The sequence below is a fragment of the Microtus oregoni genome, unplaced genomic scaffold (genome assembly GCF_018167655.1).
Source record: "Microtus oregoni isolate MIOR12 unplaced genomic scaffold, Mior012 000008F_ref0000371, whole genome shotgun sequence".
Classification (NCBI taxonomy): Eukaryota; Metazoa; Chordata; class Mammalia; order Rodentia; family Cricetidae; genus Microtus; species Microtus oregoni.
Window position 1 is genome coordinate 51,640,355 of NW_024543067.1, and position 21,071 is coordinate 51,661,425.

Consider the following 21,071-nt stretch of genomic DNA (forward strand, 5'->3'; position numbering starts at 1 on the left):
TTTGCTCCGAGAGTGTCTCCTGTTACCAAGTCTTATGAATGTTTACTCTGCTTTCATGCTGCTGCTGTGTCTGTCCTTAGCTGTAAACTAGGAGAATTGAAATGAAACCGAAGGTTTCCACACCACTGATCCCTCCTGCCCATGAGTGCTAGGGATCTAGACAAGCTTAGGTTTGTAAGCTTCCAGACTCTGGAGCAGGAGAAACAGGAGCGCACGGAGACACGATTCCAGAACCCTCAGCACTTTGTTTTGTATTCCTAATGGGTTGTTAATGTAGCTGGCCATTCTGTCTTGTACTCCAGAGTCATAGACTCTGTTTACAGCCCCGGCCAAGCAGGGACGCAGGGCAGGATCTGCAGTGGTTACTGATAACCTTGACCAGCATAATACCTCGCATGGTGTGTGTGTGGGGAGATGTTTATAGATTTATGCCGATTTTAAAATTAGATGCACCAGTGACTAAATGAAGGAACAAAAAATGTAGCTAGAATTGTTCAGAAATCAGTTTTTATTAACTATGATTGCACATATGGGTATTTTGTTATATTAAAGTAGTACTTTCGTTTTAAGGGACATTATAGTGTTTCTAGAAAGTAGAATTTTATATTGAATATGCTGGCTTTTAAGGAGGAAACAGAATGTTGCATGGAAAAGTGAGAGCAAAGTAGGAACTTAGCAATATCTGGAGGATGCACAGACATTTTAAAACTTACTTATCTTGCTCATTGTCCACTCCTCCTATTAGAATGTAAAGTTTAAATTTATGTCTGTATTATTTATTTTTATTTTTGTAATGGAAACGGCCCTATGTCTAGCCCTTAGGATGGTATCTGCTACATAATAAATAATCAAAAATATTTGTTGCATAAATAAATGGTAATGCATACATGCATACACACATATGCATACATACATACATACATGCATACATATATATTGTCTCCAAAAAGAACTCATTAGTTCTTCCTCCACCCATCACATGCATGGTGATTTGTCTCCATGTCCTTGCCAGTCCTGTGATTTATGGATTTCTTAAACGTTTTCTAAGTGTACTGTACTGTCTCCAGCCGAAAGGAAAGGAAAGAAAAGGAAAAGAAAAGGAAAAGAAAGGGAAAAGAAAAGCAACACAAGCCAGAAGCAACCCTTCCCTCGGGTGGCGTCTGTCAGAATTGTTCATTTGTCTGCCGCCATTTTCTTCCTGTTTTTCTGCTGCATGGCAAAACTTGGGAAGTCTTTCTCCTCTTTCCTCATTGTTGCCTGCTCCCTTATGGTTCCCGCTAAGTTAGCCTTTCTCTGCTGACCTACTCTTGTCAGTGTTATGAGCCGTCTGCATTGCACCGTTCGGATGACAGCTGGACTTGCTCTGCTTCTCACCTGGTTTAAGACAGCGATGACTGGAAAGAGTTTTCTCCTGGATTCCATCTCTTTCATTGCTCTGCACTCCCACTGCTCCAAGGTCCTTGGTGGAAATGTCTTGTGCTCTAAGCATGTATTTCATAGAAGAGTCTGAGCTCGTGCCTGACTTTCTTAACTTCTGAAATCTACATTCTCAGCTCTAACTTTTCCCTATGACTCCAGACTCATTTAAGCAACTCTGGACCTCCTGGGAGCAGCTGGATATCCAGTAGACTCCTTCCTCACTTTGAATCCCTTTCTCTGGATTTTTCTTCTTTAGTAAACGGGCATTCTTTCCTCTTTTACACCCAAACCCAAGCGTTATCCTGGACATACCTGCAGCACACTCATACTTCATCTCTGTGCCTGTGCTTTCGTTGGCTCTGCTTCAGACTGTCCTGAATCCACTTGTCATTGTCACAGTTCACAACTCACCATGCCCTTATCTGTCTCCCAAGGGTTCAGTGTCTCCTGATGGCACTTCATCTTCCATCTTGACCCACTCCAGTGTGTTATCCATCAGTTCTGAGTCATCCCTAGTAAAAAGTATCCTAGTCCCTTGGAAGGAAGAGCAGAGCTTCTAACCCTAGTTTAGTGTCCAGATGTGTGTGTGGGTTGAGAAGACATGGATCATGAAGAGTCTAAGATAAAGGGTTCAGTTTAAAGATGTTAGTGGTTCTTGTGGTTAGATTGTCTTCCTTCATGTTTTCCAGTGAGCTGAGGCCTGGGCTTTCTCTGGAAGTCATCCCTGCATACTTCTGTAATTGGGCGCTATGCATCCAGACCTCGGACCTTTATGGACACTGCTGTATGTTCTTGTGATTCTGTTTTCTTCTGTGAGTTCAGGTAAGAGGAGAATGATGGGGCTTTGGGTGAAGTCTTTCTTCAGCTCAGTCTTTTGGCTTTATACTTATGTGATGGTGGATATATATGTGTAGTAATGTGTAATCATTGTGTAGCATTTATTACGTATTAAGAGTACTCTAGGGCCCTGGCATAGTGGCACACCTTTGATCCCAGCACTTGGAAGGCAGAGGCAGAAGGATCTTTGTGAGTTTGAGATTAAGATGGGCTTATGATTTTTTAATAAGCATTAAGAACTCCATACCACATATAGAGATAAGAGATGGCCTTAGTTATAGACTCAGCTGAAATGTATTTAATATACTTTCTTGTTCTGCTTTCTTCCCCTTTCTCCTTCTTTCTTCTTTTGCACACGGGAATGTTCCCTTGCAGACTTGGCACCTTATTTTATTTCTGAACCACTCTCTGCGGTCCAGAAGCTTGGTAGACCCGTAGTCCTACATTGTTCTGCTAAACCAGTTACTGCCCGCATCTCATGGTTGCACAATGGGAAACAATTGGACAGAAACACGGAACAGATTAAGATTCATCGAGGGACTTTGACAATTCTGTCTCTTAACCCTTCCCTTTCTGGTTGCTACCGGTGCATTGCCAACAACAGCATTGGTGCTATTGTGAGTGGCCCTGCAACAGTGTCCACTGCAGGTGAGTTTACAGTGAACCTTGTTACCTGTTGTTTGTCTTGAAATCTATGGGTTTTCTCTTCGTTCTCGCAATTTCCATAGTGGGAAAACCTTGGGCACTGATGCCATACATGTAGGGGTCTGAGAGTTCTTATCCTAACCTCCTCTTGATTTTGAATAGTTGGGGAAAGATGCTGGAACCTCTATAGCCCAGCCTTGTTACTTAATCTGTATTAATAGTGTGGAAGTGATTTTTGTTTTAAAAATTAGCACAGGGCAGTTTTCTATTGTGAATTATGGGCAATATCCTTGTGAATCTATTTTAAACTCCTTAATATCAGTACAGGCCAAAAAAAAAAAAGTTGACTTTTGACACTCATTTATTTCATGCAGTCCTCAATCTTTCTTTCACATCTAATTGTTTTATTTCCCTTGATTACCAGGGGATTTTAATTTATGTAATTGAAGCCAGGCTAAAGAAGCTGGGGGGGGAGGGGGGAAAACTGACTGTAGAGAAAGGAACGTGAGGAATTGAACTCATGGAAAATCTGGAATGCGTGGTTTTTCCCTGGTAAGTTTGAGCCATCTGCCTTTCAAATGGCAATGGCTTCCAGTAATGGAAAACGGCTTTGTGAGGGCACCCCTATTTACAGAACAAATCTGGATTCCCCTGGAGTAGAGAGTTTGTCATAACTGAGAAGAGTAAATGTTTTTGTAGAGCTGTGACCCATGCGCAGTTCCAAGACACACACTGGAGGGTTGATTTCCTGGAGGCCGGCAGCTGGCGTCCTTGGGCGGTGGGGATAATAAAGGGCCCGCTCAGTCCACAGGGAACTGTCTAAACTGAAAGGAATCAATACCAAGCCGATGCTTCCAGGCTCAGTGGGCTGCCGTGTTTTATAATGTCCTGGGTTCATTCCCAGAAGCCGCTTTATTGCAGGGAAAGTGAGTTTTGATGAAGACCCCTCTGGACAGGGAAGAATTCATCTTGACAGAGTGGGAGTAAGTGTGCTCTACAGTTCTCTCTGGTGTTTTGGGTCAGTTTGTTTTCCTTACAGATCCCTGAAGGGAAAACCTGTGTGCCCTGACTTAGCTGCATCCCTCAACCACTCACCTCTGCTGCAGCCCCTTTCTCAGATGAGAAACTCTCATTGCTGCGTGTGGTGGTGCACACCTGTAATCCTAGCAACTGGGAGACTGAGGCAGGAGGATCACAAGTTCAAGGCTAGCTTAAGCTGCATAATGTATAATGAGACCTGTCAAAAAGTAAATTTTTTGGTTAAAAGCGTGGTGGTGCATACTTTTAGTTCCAAAGCTCGGGAGGCAGAGGTACACAGATATCTGGGATTAATCCCAGCACAGGCAGATTCTGTGAGTTTGAGGCCAGCCTGATCTACCAAAGCAGTTCCAGTTCAGAGCTACACAGAAACCCTGTCTCAAAAAACAAAACAAAACAACAACAACAACAAAAGATCCTTCTATTCCTGCTATTTTGGGAACTGGTATCAGCTGCCACAAAAGGCCATTCTCTGTTTCTAAGTTTTAAGTTTCCTTTCAATTATTTTACATTCCTTTGTTTCCTTGTTTATTTCAGCTCTTGGTGACTTCGATCCATCAACAATGCATGTTATTACTGCAGAAGAGAAGAATACGGGTTTTGTTGGCTGTAGGGTACCAGAGAGCAACCCCAAAGCCGAGGTGCGCTATAAGATCCGGGGAAAGTGGCTGAAGTATTCCACAGGTGAGTCCTGTTGGGGATGTGCTCTCAGAGGCCAGGGCACGTGGTTACATTAGACGGCTGACCCCAAAGGCTCGCTCCTCAACCACTTAGGGCCATATTTAAACGCTACTTCTTAGAGGAGATGGACCACATGGATGTGTATAGACAAGATGCTCTGTCACTTTCTTCCCCTTTCTTTGGTAGAGCTTATCACACCTGGCGTAAGCTGGGTATGTTTTGTTTGTTAGTCGTCCCTTTATCTGCCACCTCGTTCTGCCTATTGGAATGTCAAATGCATTAATGCAGGGATTTTGCTTTCCTCATTGCTATGGCATGTGTGCCAGGCCATGGCTGGCGGAGAATAGCTACTCCGTGTGCATTTACTAAGAAGCGTGATGAGTAGCCAGTGACTGAACACTGCGGTGGCCATAGGTCAAGATGTGTTTACTACGTCTTTGTCCAAATGATGTTCTTGTGTTTCAGACTCTGACTGTCTGCTGAAGGTTTTGCTGTATAAGCACGGTTGGGCTTGACTTTCCTTTCTTGGGTAATAATGCTTCTTTGGCTGCACATTTGCTGCCAGTCTTCTGTGTGAATCTCAGCAGTCTCTGCTAGTTCCAGGTGTGTGGTAGGGGTCTATAGAGCCTGGAGCTCTGTAGGTGAGGATGACTTTGGCCTTCTGGTCCTCCTTCCTCTACCACCCTCGTGCTGGAATTATAGTCATGTGCCACTGTGCCTGATTTCATATGATGGGTGCTGGGGTTGAGCCCAGCTTTGTGTCAGGCAAGGGTTCTACAAACTGAGCTGCATCTGTAGCCCTGACTGCATCCCTCTACCTTCCCCAGGGAACTACGTAATCCTCCCCTCGGGAAATCTTCAGATTTTGAATGTGTCCTCGAAGGATAAGGGATCATACAAATGTGCTGCTTATAATCCTGTCACCAGCGAATTGAAGGTTGAACCCATTGGCCGGAAGCTCCTTGTGAGTCGTAAGTATCTGGGAGAATGTTGGTGGCTAGGGAAGGAAGATTCCTCACAAGTGTGGCTCAGGAAGCCTTGGTAAAAGAGAGTTCAGCATGTTTTTCAACACTGGTTTTATTTTATTATTATTATTGTATGGGTATTTTCCCTTATGTATGTCTGTGCACCATGTGCATACCTGGTCTTCAAGAGGCCAGAAGAGGGCATCATATCCTCTGGAAATAAATAGATAGTTGTAAACCTTAACTTGAGTGCTAGGAGTAGAACCTGAGACCTCTGTAAAAGCAGCCAGTGCCCTTAACAGGACTATACTTGCTTTTATTTTATTTTTTAAAGAGCTATTTATTTTATGCATATGAGAGTTTTGCCTGCATATGTATGTGTATGCACCACATGTGTGCTGGATGCCCAAGGGGTATATCAGATTCCCTGGCACTAGATTTATGGATGGTTGTGAGCCATCATGTGTGTGCTGAGAACTGAACCTGGGTCCTCTGCAAAAATAACAAGTCCTCTTAGCTACTGAGCCATCTCTCTAGCCCCCATGGACTTGTTGGAAATGGAAGCAGCTTCCTGGGGTGTTCACAGATCAGCTAAGGGAGAAGGTGGATTTCTAATAGTCATTTCTAATACCGCTTTGTGTTCCCTTCCTTTTCCAGGCCCTTCCTCAGCAGACGGTTTTCACATTCTTCACCCTGCTCTTTCTCAGGCATTGTCTGTCCTCCCGCACAGCCCTGTTACCTTGGAGTGTGTGGTGAGTGGGGTCCCGGCCTCACAGGTGTATTGGCTGAAGGATGGACAGGATGCTGTGTCAGGAAGCAACTGGAGGAGGCTTTACTCTCATCTTGCCACGGCTAGCATTGACCCAGCAGACTCGGGAAACTATTCGTGTGTGGTGGGCAACAAGTCTGGAGATGTTAAACACGTCACTTACATGGTCAATGTTCTGGGTAAGGTCTTACTTATTCAATACAGAGATTTCATTTCAAGTCACATCATTTTCCTGGTCTAACTGATGTTGGATGGATATTTGTGAGCTAAAAATGAGATACAGAATATTAAGAAATATCTACACTGGTAGCTGGAACGTGGGGAGAGCTTGGTGTGCCTGTGTGTGTGTGTGTGTGTGTGTGTGTGTGTGTGTGTGTGTGTTCATGCATGTGTGTGTGCATGTGTGTGTGTGTGGTCCTTCAGCGGCAGCTAAGATGGAACTGACTAGAGGTATCACCTCACAAAGAAATCCAGCTGTTTACTTCTTACCTTTTTGTTATGTTTGGCTGATAAAATCTTTCCCCATTTCTGTAGATAGTCTTTATTTCAGAACCATTGCTGTCAGCAGCTGCCATCATTATCCTGTAGCATTGGAAAATGTTTCCTTCATCAAAACAGAGTCTTCTGAAAACTAGAAAGAAATGAATAGGAACTGGTCTTGTTAAATAGGACTTTTGTAAATGTTTTTTTTTTACATTTGATTTATACTCATAACCTGATGTAGGTTAGTTACACTGGGATTAATATAAATATGGCAAGTGAGCTTTAAAAATTGGTGATGGGGCTGGGTGTACAGTTCAGTGTTAGAGTAGCCTAACACATGCATGACTTTGGCTTTGATTGCCAGTGCCAGAAAAACCGACCAGACAACCAAACAAAAAGTTCCCCGAAAACTCTAAACCCAGTGGTAATCGGAACTGGATTAATACGATCACTGCTTATTTGGGGCAGATACTGAAAGTGTTGGGGAATGACGTACTTTCAAGACTAAGAAGTGACTTTAAGCCAGGAGTCCCAGCTCGGACCTTTGATCTCAGCACTGGAGCCAGTGACAGGCAGATCTTTGTGAAGCTGGCATAGTCTCCATGGCAAATGCCAGTACATAGAGGCAGCGCTGTCTCAGAACAAAGCTCTGTGGAAACTAAAGTATTTTGCCTGTTATTCATATAGTGTCAAAGTAGAATTGACTGCAGACAGAATTTATGGATTTATATAGTGAGGCTGGGTAGGTTTAGTCCACTTAGTGCTTCCTCTTCACGGGGATATGCACCTCTACCCTCTTCTGACTGAACTTGAAAGCCTTGGCTTGGGGACCTTGGGCAATGTCATAGCCATGCAGCTAACAGGATGCCACACACATCCTGGATAATGTGGCCTACAAATTGGTTGTGTTTGGTGAGGTCCCTGATGCACCAGCTATGGCTTGGCTTGCTGATGTTCTTCATCCATTTTGGCCCCTGTTAAGACCCACAGCCAGAGGTACCCCAGGGCCATGGCTGCTGCTCTTTAGTGGTGGTCACAACAGCCCCATCATCAGAACTTAAAACAAAAGCATTATTTGATGCATTTAAAAGATTCTCATTTTGAATAAAGCTTTGTTGTCTCCTGTTTGGTGTACGATCTAGAGAAACTATTACGTAATGTTAAATGTTAAGAGAAGAGCAGGGTAGAAATGTGTGTGTGTGTCCACGTGCACGCATGTGCACATGCACACGAGGTATAAAACGGGTGGGCCAATATAAAAAAGATTCTAACTTAGTAGCACTATACTTATTCTGCTGGTGAACATTAAAGTGGATTTCTTAGTGTTTCTTGACCACATAGATGGGAGTGTCAATAAAGGACACAGAGGGATTTCACACTCAACGCTACAGACGGGTGCTCCATGACTTGTGTGGTAGTGAAACACGCCTGCTTTCTTTACAGAGCATGCTTCAATTTCTAAAGGACTACAGGATCAGAAAGTGTCTCTGGGGGCCACTGTGCATTTTACCTGTGATGTTCACGGGAACCCAGCCCCCAACCGCACCTGGTTTCATAACGCACAGCCTATTCGCCCCTCCCCACGGCACCTAGCTGAAGGAAACGGACTGAAGATCACCAGGGTTACCATGGAAGACTCTGGGCTGTATCAGTGTGTAGCAGACAATGGGATTGGATTCATGCAGTCTACTGGAAGACTTCAAATTGAACAAGGTGTGCTTTTAAGTTGTGTAATCACAAGCAATTTTCCTTCATAGGTAGGCTTGTTCAGTAATTAGAAATGAAGTTATGTTATTGAAAGAAAATAATCCTACTACCATATAAGAACCATATTTTTCATGATCTTTGTAGTGGTAGACTGGCATTTCCATGATAAAGCTGTCTTATTTAATCAAGTTCATTTAAAAAATTGTTTTGTGATAGAGAGATGGCTCATTGGTTAACAGCTGCCCTTCCAAGGGGGCCCAGGCTCAGCTCTCAGCACCCAACCCTCAGCTCTCAGCACCCAGCCCTCAGCTCTCAGCACCTAGTACTACTCAGCACCCAGCAATCAGCACCCTATGAGTAACTCCAGCCTCAGAGGATCCACTACCCTCTTCTGGACTATGTGGGCACCAGGCACACAAGTGATACCACAACAAACATGCAAACAACAAAATTGCTCTCCTTATTCCTGCCAGCATCTAACGGTCAGAAAGTCTTTTCTTTAGAACCAACTGGTTTTATTAGTTTCTTGAATAGCCTTCTATGTGCATATGCAAGCAGTTATATACCACAGGTGTGTTTGTGTGTGTATATGTTTTTATTGTCTTTTAAAAACATAAATAGCAGCAGAATTCTTTCCTTTAAAAGTTTTACTTTACCTATAGTTTGAATTTTTTCTCACATGGCACATCAAAGCATATTTTTATTCTTTAAGAAAATTGGCTGCTTACTATTCCATTTTATAGTTGCAGAAATTTGACTAGCATCTTCTTGATAGCTGTTTGAGGTGTAATGAGTGTCTTAATTATTCTGCATATGTGCGAGTATCTCTAAAAGAAATTCCTAGAAGGGAGCTTGCAAAATAAGACGATATATATATATATATATATATATATATATGTTAGAAATTTTAATAGATGCTATTATCAAATTTCCCTTCATAATTATCATAATTATCAAAGGCCATGGAGGGGAGCTGCTTACTTCCTATGGCTTGCTCAGTCCACCCTCTTACAGAACCAGGACCACCAGCCCATTGGTGTCACCCCCCAATGAGCTGGGCCCTCCTCACCAATCACTAGTTAAGAAAATGCCTTACAATTGGATCTTTTGGAGGCATTTTCTCAATTGAGGTTCCCTCCTTTTAGATAACTCTAGCTTGTGTCAAATTAACGTAAGACTAGCCAGCACAATCAGTCATGTCCTGTGGGAAGACGGCCAGCATGGAATTTAGGGCTATTATAGTCTTGTGTGCTTACCAAAGAAAACGAGTGAGGTTGAAAATTATTAAGTAAATCAAAGGAACATTAGAGTAGGTTCAAAGAAAGCAGAGGACGAGAGAAGCAAAGCCAAGAGCAGAAAGCATCAAAGAAAGGTGAAGCACAAGATTAATAAGCATAGAAATTGGTTCTTTGTAAAGTCTAATAAAGTGGACCAATTGTTGGCAAAACTAAGTAAAGAAATAGGTATAAATGGACAGTTTGGGGGGGGAGTTGTAAATCTCACTATAGAGATTAAAAAAGTATTAAAGTAATTGTTAGGGCAGTAGATTACAAATATAAGCAGAGCTGTGGTGTTAGCTTCCTACCACTGTGACAGAATACTTGAGGTGATTAGTTTAAAGAGAAGGCTTTATGGTAGCTCATAGCTTTAGACTTGGTCCTTGGGCCTGTTGCTTTGGGCTTATGGCAGGCAGCACAGTGAGTGGGTCATGGCTGAAGGAAGTGCTGAAACAGACTTGCTTACCTCCTGGCTGGGAAGCAGAGAGACGGACAGTGTGTGTGTGTGTGTGTGTGTGTGTGTGTGTGTGCACGCACGTGTGGGCGTTCCCAGTCTTCCCTCAAAGGACACACCCTCAGCATCCTAACTTCTTTTCAACCAGGCCCCGTCTTGTTCAGATTTCATTGTTACTCATGGCAGGCTGGTGACTAAACTTTCAACTCATGGGCTTTTGTGGATTCAGACTATAACATGTGTAAAAACGAAGGGAAACTAGAACTTAGCAAGGCTCTGACTTAAAGTAAATAAAAAGCCTGAGCAGTTCTCCAGCTCTGACAGAAATTGAATTAGGAGTTAAATTCCTCCCACAAAGAAAACACCAGACCAGATGGTTTTGTAGATTCTACCAATTTGCAAGTAATAGACCTTTCCAGATATTACACAACTCTCCCAGAGAAAGGGGGCAATGGAAAACCTCCAGTCAGTACAGTCTTGAGTCCCAAATCACAGCAGGGTGGGATAAGAAAGTGAGCTAAATCAGGTCTTATTTGTGAACATAGTCATAAGAATCATAAATAATATACCAGGAAGCCAAGCCAAGAACGTATAAATTATATATATATATATATATATATATATATATATATATGTATATGTATATATATATATATATATATATATATGAAAACAGTATTGTTCACCTTGTTTACTGTATAAAGGAGAAAAACCATCATTATTTCATAAAGAGTAGGAAAAATGAGACAAAATTGACAGAAAAATGGGAGTAGAACTTGATAAAAGGTATCTAACAAGGACTTGGATAAAACATCTCTTACCATGAAAGTGTAAAAGGTACCCTCTTTAGAGTTTACTCTAGGTATCCATGTACGAGAGAGTTCAGCCAGGACAGAAAGAAACAAAAGAAATCAGAAGGAGGATAGGCTCCAAAGAAAAACTTGCTCAAAAAAAAAACCCAAAAAAACAAAACAAAACAAACAAACAAACAAAAAAAAACACAGAAAAAAAAGAGTAAGTGCTCTTGCTAGGCAGCACTTGGGAGGCAGAGGCAGGCAGAACTCTGTGAGTTCGAGGCCAGCCTAGTCTACAGAGCAAGTTCCAGGACAGACTCCAAAGCTACAGAGAAACCCAGTCTTAAAAGACCAAAAACCAAACCAAGACAAAGAAATTAGAAGGAAATAATCCAAATAGTTATTAATTTATAACCAACATTGCCATTGTATAATATCCACAGTGCTTGCTAGCTCTTATTTATTATACATTTTCTGATTAAAATATTAACATTTAGGAAGAAATTAGGTGTAGACCTAAATAAGCACAAATCATTTGCCTTCCTGTATACTAGCAGCAAACAGAAAATATTATTTAAGAATCACTTTTTATATTAGTAACAAAGTTTCATAGAAAGACATTCTAGGTCATGGGTAGCAAAACTTGCAGTTATACAGTTATCTGGTCTTTTCAGACTTTTCTGTAGATTTTTGCTGCTTCAAATGAAATCTTATCAGAATAGTTTGAAGACTTTAGCTGGGCTTTAATGGCATCTGCCTGTAACACCAGCACTTGGAAGGTAGAGGCAGGTGGATCAAGAGTTCAGGGTTATCCTTGACTGCATAAGGAATTTGAGTCCACCTTGGGTTACATGAGAGTATATGTGCCTGTGTGTGTGTGTGTGTGTGTGTGTGTGTGTGTGTGTGTGTGTTTGTGTATGTGTGTGTACCCTTGAGAAAATGATTATAAAAGGTATAAAGATAACCAGAGGCCCAAGAGTAGCTAATATACTCTAAAAGCATGGGGCACTTGCTGTAAGCATAAAAAGCCAGTACAGTTTTCAAAAGTTAGATTGCTACAGGAACAAATAAACTCTTGGACATGGCAGAGACTGATGAAAATAGATTTACTTGGAAGGACCTGACTGAACTGGTATTGTATACCCCATAGCGGATATTTGCTTCAAGTTTTGACTTGTGGTAATTATCAAAATGAAAACAGAAAGCAAAAATTGAATCTCTAACTCACACGGAACATAAAGATAAATTCACAAGGGAAAGTTTTTGAGGACTGGGTTGGAGGGTATTTGTATGATCTATTGAGTCAAACGTTTTAGCAAGTCATGTAAAGCATTTATGAATGGCACATAAACCTGCCAGGAGATGTTCAGCTTCATCAGTCCTCAGGGACATGCATGTTAGGGCTCGTCAGAGCGTTCATACTCATTCACTTGGCAAAGATTCAGAAATCTGTGAAGATGGAGTGTCTTTAGTTTTGTCAGACATGGTAAATAGGTCTGTAGAAAAAGAAGCATGCTGGGAGAAAATGTCTTCTCTGATGACCAATATTTTATTGTGGCCTCACTTAAAAATCTCTTCAGAAAAAAATCCAGAACTAGAAGGGAAGACTTGGTGCCATTTTGATTTAGAAACAAAAATGCTGTTCGTGTCCATGATAAATAGTATGCCAGTTTTCACTTAAAATAGGTTTTCTTCCTCTCAGATTTTCTCTAATTGGATTTCACCAGAACCATCCATTTTCTTGAAGGAGTATTATGTGGTTTATCCTTCTTTACTTTTTTCACGTTATGGTCTGAGGTTCTGGCTTCACCTCTTCTGTCTTTACTGCAGTCAAGTAGGCATTGTGTACCTACTGGAATCTTAGTAGATTTGTTTATATACATTTCTTTCAGGGGAATAGAGAATCTGTGTGGGGAATTTGAGGAACCTACAATTATGAAAGATTATACTTTTTAAAAATTATACACTGCAAGCCTGGTGTGATGGCTCATGCCTTTAATCCCAGCATTCAGAAGGTAGAGACAGGTGGATCCCTAAGTTTGAGGCCAGCCTGGTCTACAGAGCAAGTTCCAGGACAGCCAGGGATACACAGAGAAACCTGTCTTAAAAAAACTGCTCTCCCCCAAATTACACACAACATCATGCATGCATGACCTGATATTGGAAGCCTAACAGGTGGCAAGGGAATGGAGAAAAGGCAGACAGACACACAGACAGAAAAGCTGGCTTTGGATGGGCTGTGTGTGCTCTAATAGAGAACCCCTAAGATGCAACAACCCAGAAACTCAGTGCCTCTATTTGTATAGCACAGCATGGGGGTTAGCTGGTCTCAGTAGGAGGCTCTGTAGGGGAGCAGTCTCAGGTTGCAGTCATCCAGGGCGACACAGCTGCAGTTCTTTGTTCTTTGAACACACTCAACATTGGCACAGGGACCAGAGCAAGGCTTGGCCAGTTCCTATGGGTCTGAGGCATGGAGGTACTTGTCAATAATACACGTTCACTCAGGATTCCATCCTCTCCTTACACATTTACTTGGGGCTTCCTCTGTACTCCTCAATTATGTTGATTTGTGTGTGTGTGTATGTGGAGTTGGATCCCTGGAACCTACATGGTTGGAAGAGATCTCAAGTGGATTCCAGGGATCCAACTTAGGTTGTCAGGCTTGGTGGTGAGTGCCTCTCCTGGCTCTGAAACATTGTATTTTTCCACTGTCAATTTTACTTGGCGAAAGTCAAGAAGGGAGCCAATCGGAGGGGATATCTTTGCAGTATCGTTTTAGCAACTGGATGAAATTACTTTAAAGAGCAGATGTTATCGTGTTCCTCGTTTTGATTCTGTGAATTGTGTTTCTAATAGACAGTGGACTAAAGCCTGTTATAGTCACGGCACCGGCAAACGTAGAGGTGACGGACGGAGACTTTGTGACCTTGTCTTGCAATGCCACTGGAGTGCCTGTCCCAGTCATTCATTGGTATGGCCGCCATGGATTGATTACCAGCCATCCATCTCAGGTCCTTAGGTCCAAGTCCCGAAAGTCCCACCTGCTCCGACACAGGGACCCGAACCTGGAGCCTGTCTACTTCATCATGTCCCGAGCTGGCTCAAGCTCTCTGTCTATTCAGGCAGTTACTCAGGAACATGCTGGGAAATACACCTGCGAAGCCACTAACGAACACGGCGCCACACGGTCCGAAGCATTCCTCACAGTCGGTGAGTCGCTTTCGGCGGTCTTCTCAGTACAACACTGCCTTTTATAGTGGGGAAACGATGATTTGAGATGTTATTTTAATGAATGTGTATTTTCCCTGTGGCAATGAAATATAGGGCCGTGTTTGGGGGTGTTTTGCTGTATAGGAACCAGGTGGGCCTGCCTGGGTCTCCATTTCTTGTTTAAGTCTTACTTGGGAATGAGCTCAAAGTACAATCCGTCTTTGTGACTAATGGCTTTGGGTTGTGAAGTACTGAGGAGATTATTTCATGTAGTTTTCAGAGGCGACCTGAGAAGCAAGATTTAAGGTATGAAGGGTTGGCTTGTATGTAAACGTATGGTCCTATCAAATGCCCATATGTGGCGATGTAAGTTATGTTCCTAATGGGATGATTAGTAGAATTTCTGTGCTCTTGGTTTGTCATGATGATGATGACTTAGTGGTTTCACATGACTTTTGAAGTACTCAAAGTCTGACCTTACTTCAGTGGACACGTAAAGCAATGCTCCCCAAGGTTCAGTCAGCAGATGGCTGAGTTGGTTTGTTAAGCCTTCAAGTCAGATGAGTAGGTTGTTGCTGTGTTCGCTGAGACACGGTAGGCTATCCAGTACTGCTTGTTACAGGGACACAGGTTTCTGCTCTAGGCACACACTCCTTTTAGGGTTTCATGTGACCTTTTTCTGCCTGGATCCTCTGATGTCTTTTCTGGTCATAAAGTGGGATCCAGTTCAGTGTTTATCCTGGAGTTCATGTTCTTCTCTGCAGATAGCGGCTGTGGGGCTCCAGAATTCCCCGCTTTAATTAGTTCCCAGTCCAGGCTTTCATGGGTGTTCTTGCCTCTCCTGTCATTCATAGATGTCCTTAAGGCAGAGGAGGAACCTTAGGGTGGTCCTGGCAGAATAGCGCTGGTGCTAGAGTTTGGGTGTTAGCATTGCTGTTTCTCATGTAAGCAGGGTCTCTAGCTCTGGGTGAACCCAGAGGCTAGAAGAGAAGTGTGGAAAAGCTAGGGCCTGCACTCTCACATGTGCTCGCCATGGCTGTGAGAGGTGGACTGGCTGCTGAACTCTGCTTGCTTCCCGATCTGGGTCACTGACGTCCTGTTCACATGCGAGTCTAAGAGGCCAGGAAAGCTGTTAGAATGGTGCTACAGGTGCTACAGTGTCACAATATAACATATCAGGTTACAGTTATTGCTATCTAATTACTCATAAATTATAGTTATTCATTGTGATATTTGTTGCAGGAAAAGGTAGTTACTTACTTTAGTAATCTTAAGTAGAGGCAGTTGAATGTTACATACATACATTCAGACATATGAGTATGTATGTGCATATATGTGGATGCATTTGTATATACATATTCCACTGGGCAAAATGGAGTGGCACAGCTTAGAATTATTAGCTGCTGATAGGTCACAGGAGCTGCCTGGGTAGAATGTGGCAGGCATGATTATTTTATGCAAATGTACAGCAGCATAAGGAGATGTAGATGTTATGATTATAGCTACTGGAACTAGATATTTTGTTTTTCTCACTTTATATATGTGAAGTCTGAAACACTTAAATTTCATAACCTAACTTGCTTAGATTAGATCTTTCACAGTCTCCTAAGCTCCAGATCCTGTCCCAGTAAATGCCATATTAATGAGCAGCAACCCCATCAGTTACATCTTACCCACCTGGGCATTCCACGCCCCAGAAAATTATTACGACCCAGCTGAGTTTGCTAAAGCTCAAATACTTCATGTTAACACAGTTCTTTGCATAGAAATCTGAGCCCAGTTCAGCTTCGGTTACTTTGTTTAGTGTGGAGAGGGAGAGTAGGGTCTGGAAGCAAGGTGACACCTCCCTCTCTTCTCTGTCCAGAGACCTTGAGCTTTTGAGGTCTTGGACGTACAGTATTACAGGGTGAGTTGTATCTGTAACTGTAATGGGGGCTGGCGCAGTGTCCTACAGTGTGGTGTGGATGTGAATGGTCACCATGGGAACGCCTTGGTCAGCTGTGGTTGTGTTCCATGTTTCATTAGTTTCTGTGTAGACTCGTTGAATTCATTGACGTGCCTATAATTTTTCCTAATTCAAAAGCAGTCTACCATTAAGCTGGGGGTAGGGGGGGTTCATGCTTCTAATCAACAACAGGGCTAGCCCAGACTGTGGAGTGAGAACCTGTCTCAAAGGACCAAACCAAAGCAAATCTGTCCAAAATGAGGGCATGAAATTGGGAGACTGGGGTGGGGGTGCTCAGGAGAAATGGAGAGAGGTAGTGATAGGCAGATATGATCAAAATGCAAAGTATAAATGTGTCAAATTTACAAAGAATAAACATTTTTTTAAATACGGAAATAGAATTCTGCTTACTTTACAGTGTTGTTTGAGGATAAACTGAGATAATAATAACGATGAGCACTTTCAAGTATCCACCCTTAACTTACAGTGATTTTATCTACAGGTTTTCAAGAAACAGTGGTACACTTTCAGTAGAAAAAAACATTTGCCGGGCGGTGGTGACACACGCCTTTAATCCCAGTACTTGGGAGGCAGAGGCAGGTTAATCTCTGTGAATTCGAGGCCAATTCTGGTCTACAAGAGCTAGCTTTAGGACAGGCTCCAAAGCTACAGAGAAACCGTGTCTCGAAAAACCAAAAGAAAAAAAATTGGATTTAGGCCTTTTCCTGGGCTGGCAGGACGAATGTGGTACTCTGACCCTGGGCAGTACAGTCAGCCATTCCAGACAAGGAAGACATGAATACTGTAGTGTGCTGTTGCTAAGTGATGGTGTCCGGTGGGTGGGAATATAAATGTACCTTTTCAACTTAATATTTTTAATTTATGATGAGTTTCTTGGAATAAAATGAAAAGCATTGTATGGCTAATCTTCAGACAATATCTAATATAACCTTTTAACTACTCAAAGTATATTCTTTGCAATAGTAGATGCTAGTTAGTCCCCAACCCCCATTTTAAAAGTCGTGGCAGATTGCACTGCAGGAGTAACAGAAACCGAATTGTGATGCTCTTGCAGTGGACAGGCTGCAGAAGAGCGTTTCTCTTACGCTTCTGTATAAATCGAGGTATATGGTATGGAAATGCTTTTGTGGCCAGATACCACTTCCCAGTGGTCAGCTGCCTGGAGAATCCTAATGAAACAAGAGTCCTTCCCCACCACCCAAGCCACAGCTAATCCCCTCCTGTCAGAGCCCGCTTCTCTGCACTAGAAGGCACCACATCCACCCTAAATGTCCACTCCATTCTGACTCACTAGGTAAACACACTCCTTCCAGGAGCAATATTTTCAAGTTGTCTCAGCGAATGTAATTAGTTTTCTTCTGCAGCCTTTCACACTAGCTTCTTATTTTCTCTGATGGAGATGATTCTAGGACATCCTTTCTCTCTTATACTAACACTGGTAGTCTGTGTCTTTTGGGTCTTTGTGTGTGTGTGTTCTAAAATCACACCCACCTTTGGTGAGGACTCTGACTTCATTGTAGGGGTAACTATTTCCTCTGCTCACTTCCTTCTCAAGGGAGTGAATAACGGCATCTTTTGTTGTCAGTGTTAGCAGCACTGGAGAGAAGCCAAGCTGTCGGTCCTTGGGTTTATTACACTGACAGCCGTTTTTCCTGCAGATCTCACTCACACTCCCCCTGTTCTTCTCACAGGACCCTACTGCATCCTTCCACAGCCCTTCCCTAGGGTTTCAGAACTCCAGCACCTCCCGTCTAAAGCAGGGGGAAGGTCTCCTCTCTACCTGAGAATTAAATGAGATGGTTCATATTAAATACCTTGTATAATTCTTGGCACAAAAATGGTCTCAGTTGTTTTGGATATATGCCTCTTTGTGTGTATAAAAATTATTATTTTTACCTTGTTTTATATGTTATAAATTCTGTTGGTTGTAGAAGCTAAGCTTTAGACTGTCAATTTTTAAATGATATTTGTATTAATTCTTTTGAGACCTTCATAGCACTTTTTGAACATATTCACCCTCCCTTCTCCAACTATTCCCATGATGACCCTCCACTCTCCCATCACTTCCCACCCAACTTTGAGATTTCTTTTTCCCCTTATCGAGTCCAGTTTGTGTTGCCCAGCTAGTTTTGGGAGTGGGGCCTGCCCTGCTATGTGGTTAACATTTAAAAAAAAAAAAAAAAAACCTGAGTCTTCCTCTCCCAGAAGTTATCCTGGCACTAGCTCCTGGCTAGTGGTGGGATTTTGTGCCCACCTTACTTCCTCAGTGCTGGGATTTTATCTGGTCACATTGTATCTTCAGCCATGAAGGGGTGTTGGAAATGCTGGTACCAGCTGGCATTCTGTGCGTCCAGCCCATAGAATGGTGCTGGTGCTACCCATTTTGGGAACGGGTCTTCCTACTTCAGTTAATTCAGCCTGGAAATTCCCCCATGAGCATGCCCAGAGGTTTACTTCTGTGAAGGTTCCGGATCTCATTAAGATTAAACTTCATAAGTGCAATACCTGTTAATGAGGACTGACTGCTCAGATTAGTGGCACAGCCTTTTGCTGTTTCTTCCCACTCTGTTCTGTTCTGCTAGTTAGCTAGATGCAGATGGGGTGTTCTTGCTTTTGCCTTGCTTGGCGTCAGTGATTTGTAACTTGACTATAAGAGGACACAGCCAAAGTAGCTTCACTCTCCTGTGGACTTTTGTGGAAGTGGGCCCTCATCTCCATTTCTGTTGTCCATGAAATCTCTGCACGAGACCAGCCGGCACATGTCTGTGGGGCAGCCAAACCCTGAGAACAAAAGTAAAAACAGAAGGAATAGGGTTCCCTGAAGCTTAAGCTGAGATTCATTTATTTGTCATGTATGTGGAGATGGGTGTGCATGCCATGGTGTACATATGGGGGTCAGAGGGCAACTTGTAAGAGTTGTTTCTCATCTGCTATGTGGGTTCTAGAGATGGAGCCCAGGTTGTTGGGCCGTTGTCGACTGAGCCATCTCACCCTCCCGATGTTCTTTTTGGTCACTTTGTTCCCAGTAGAATGCATCATCGGCTGTGTCGGACTTACCAGGTTCTTTTAAACTGAGTTACTAAATTGTTACTGAAAAAACTGAATATTAATACAAAGCTAAGTAAAAATGAAAGTATTTTCACTAGTCAACTATTGTGTCCTGCTACTGGTTCCCCAAACGATCCCTCTGCTTTCCCATGAGTAGACAGATTGATAATAGAAGTTAGATGCCACTCTGAAACAGTAAAATGTGGCTTGTTTTTGTTTTGTTTTTTGATTTTTCGAGACAAGGTTTCTTTGTAACAATCCTGGCTGTCCTAGATCTCACTTTGTAGATCAGGTTGGCCTGGAATTCACAGAGCTCTGCCTGCCTCTGACTCCTGAGTGCTGGGAAATGGTACTTGTTTTAATGTCTCAGATTCAAGTTGTGCTTAGAATGTCAGCATAAGCACTGATATAACTTTGTAGAAGATGCTGGAAAAGTGAACTTCTTCAAGCCATCTTCCCTTATTCCTGTCCCCCTCTATGCAGTTCCTTTTGAAACAAATACCAAAGCAGAGTCGGTCACACCTTCTGAAGCGACTCAGAACGATGAACGAGACCCAGGAGATGCTCCAGAGTCTAGCTTGCTGCCCTTGTTTCCAGTGAAGGTGCATTCTAGTGGAGTGGAACTGCCAGCAGAGAACAACGCCTCCGTCCCCGATGCTCCTAACATCCTGAGCCCCCCACAGACCCACATGCCAGACACCTACAACCTGGTGTGGAGGGCAGGGAGGGATGGCGGACTGCCCATCAATGCCTATTTTGTGAAGTACCGAAAGGTAAAGCCTTACCATTCATTCTTAATTTCTCATTCCTTAACCCTGTGTATGTGTGACACATTTGCTTATGTTTTACGTTTGTGGGAGGGTAGAAAGGTGAGTGTTCTAGAGTAAGTTTGTTGGTGGTCTCTCCACCAGTCAGGCTAAATTGACAGATCTTAGAAAACCAGTACGGATGGAGTATAAATACCCCCCAAATTGAAGTATGAATCCAAAGTAACCATAACATTTCCCTGTCTTTCCCTCCTTCCCACCCTGTGCTGGGGACGGAACTCGAGGCTAGTGATTACCACTGAGCTCTGGCTCTAGCCTTACCACGTAACCATCTTCTATCAAACCTCTTGTTTTAACCCCCTGGGCATCAAACCTGTAAACTGCTTTGAAAACCTTAGTTCTGTCCTTTGCTAAGATTGTAGAATACTCGTCAAATAAAGGATACCTGCTAGAGCAAGGCCCTCGGGCCTTGTCTATGACCATCGTGTTGCAGTCTGGCCTCTTGGGAGTCGAATTTTAAATGGTTTGGTTATTTAATTTGGTTGTGCTTGGCCCTCTCTATCTGTTGATAGATTCTCTGGGTGATTTTTTTTTTTCTGCAGGCAGGCTTGTATTAAAGCAAAATCTAACAAGTCCTCTTATTTAACGACAGTAATACTTTTCATAAGACAAATGGCATTTTATCTGTTGCTGACAACAGTGCACCACTTCTGCAAACGAATACCAGAGTTTTGTAATGAGGGGGAAGGTTTCTTGCCCGCCATCTCTCACTTTCTGGGTCTCTCTTGAGCAGCTGGATGACGGCACTGGTGCAGTGGGCAACTGGCACACAGTTCGTGTCCCAGGGAGTGAAAACGAGCTGCATCTAACTGAACTGGAGCCATCGAGTCTGTATGAAGTTTTAATGGTGGCCAGAAGTGCAGCTGGTGAAGGCCAGCCTGCCATGCTTACCTTCCGGACCAGCAAAGGTGAGCGTCGTCTTCCAGCAGAGTGAACTGGCTACTTCATGTC

General features: G+C 42.9%; 1 protein-coding gene across 1 annotated transcript in view; it reads left to right on the plus strand.

Annotated features, from left to right (window-relative positions):
* The window catches only part of Cdon (cell adhesion associated, oncogene regulated), an 84,948-nt gene that overhangs the window by 28,028 nt on the left and 35,849 nt on the right, over window positions 1–21,071 (plus strand). Inside the window, exons 2-10 of the mRNA XM_041657216.1 lie at window positions 2,109–2,241; window positions 2,632–2,904; window positions 4,477–4,623; window positions 5,448–5,591; window positions 6,243–6,533; window positions 8,281–8,550; window positions 13,926–14,279; window positions 19,777–20,066; window positions 20,854–21,028. Coding sequence (XP_041513150.1) covers window positions 2,169–2,241; window positions 2,632–2,904; window positions 4,477–4,623; window positions 5,448–5,591; window positions 6,243–6,533; window positions 8,281–8,550; window positions 13,926–14,279; window positions 19,777–20,066; window positions 20,854–21,028 — 2,017 coding nt within the window. The 5' untranslated portion in view covers window positions 2,109–2,168. The remainder of the gene's footprint in view (window positions 1–2,108; window positions 2,242–2,631; window positions 2,905–4,476; window positions 4,624–5,447; window positions 5,592–6,242; window positions 6,534–8,280; window positions 8,551–13,925; window positions 14,280–19,776; window positions 20,067–20,853; window positions 21,029–21,071) is intronic.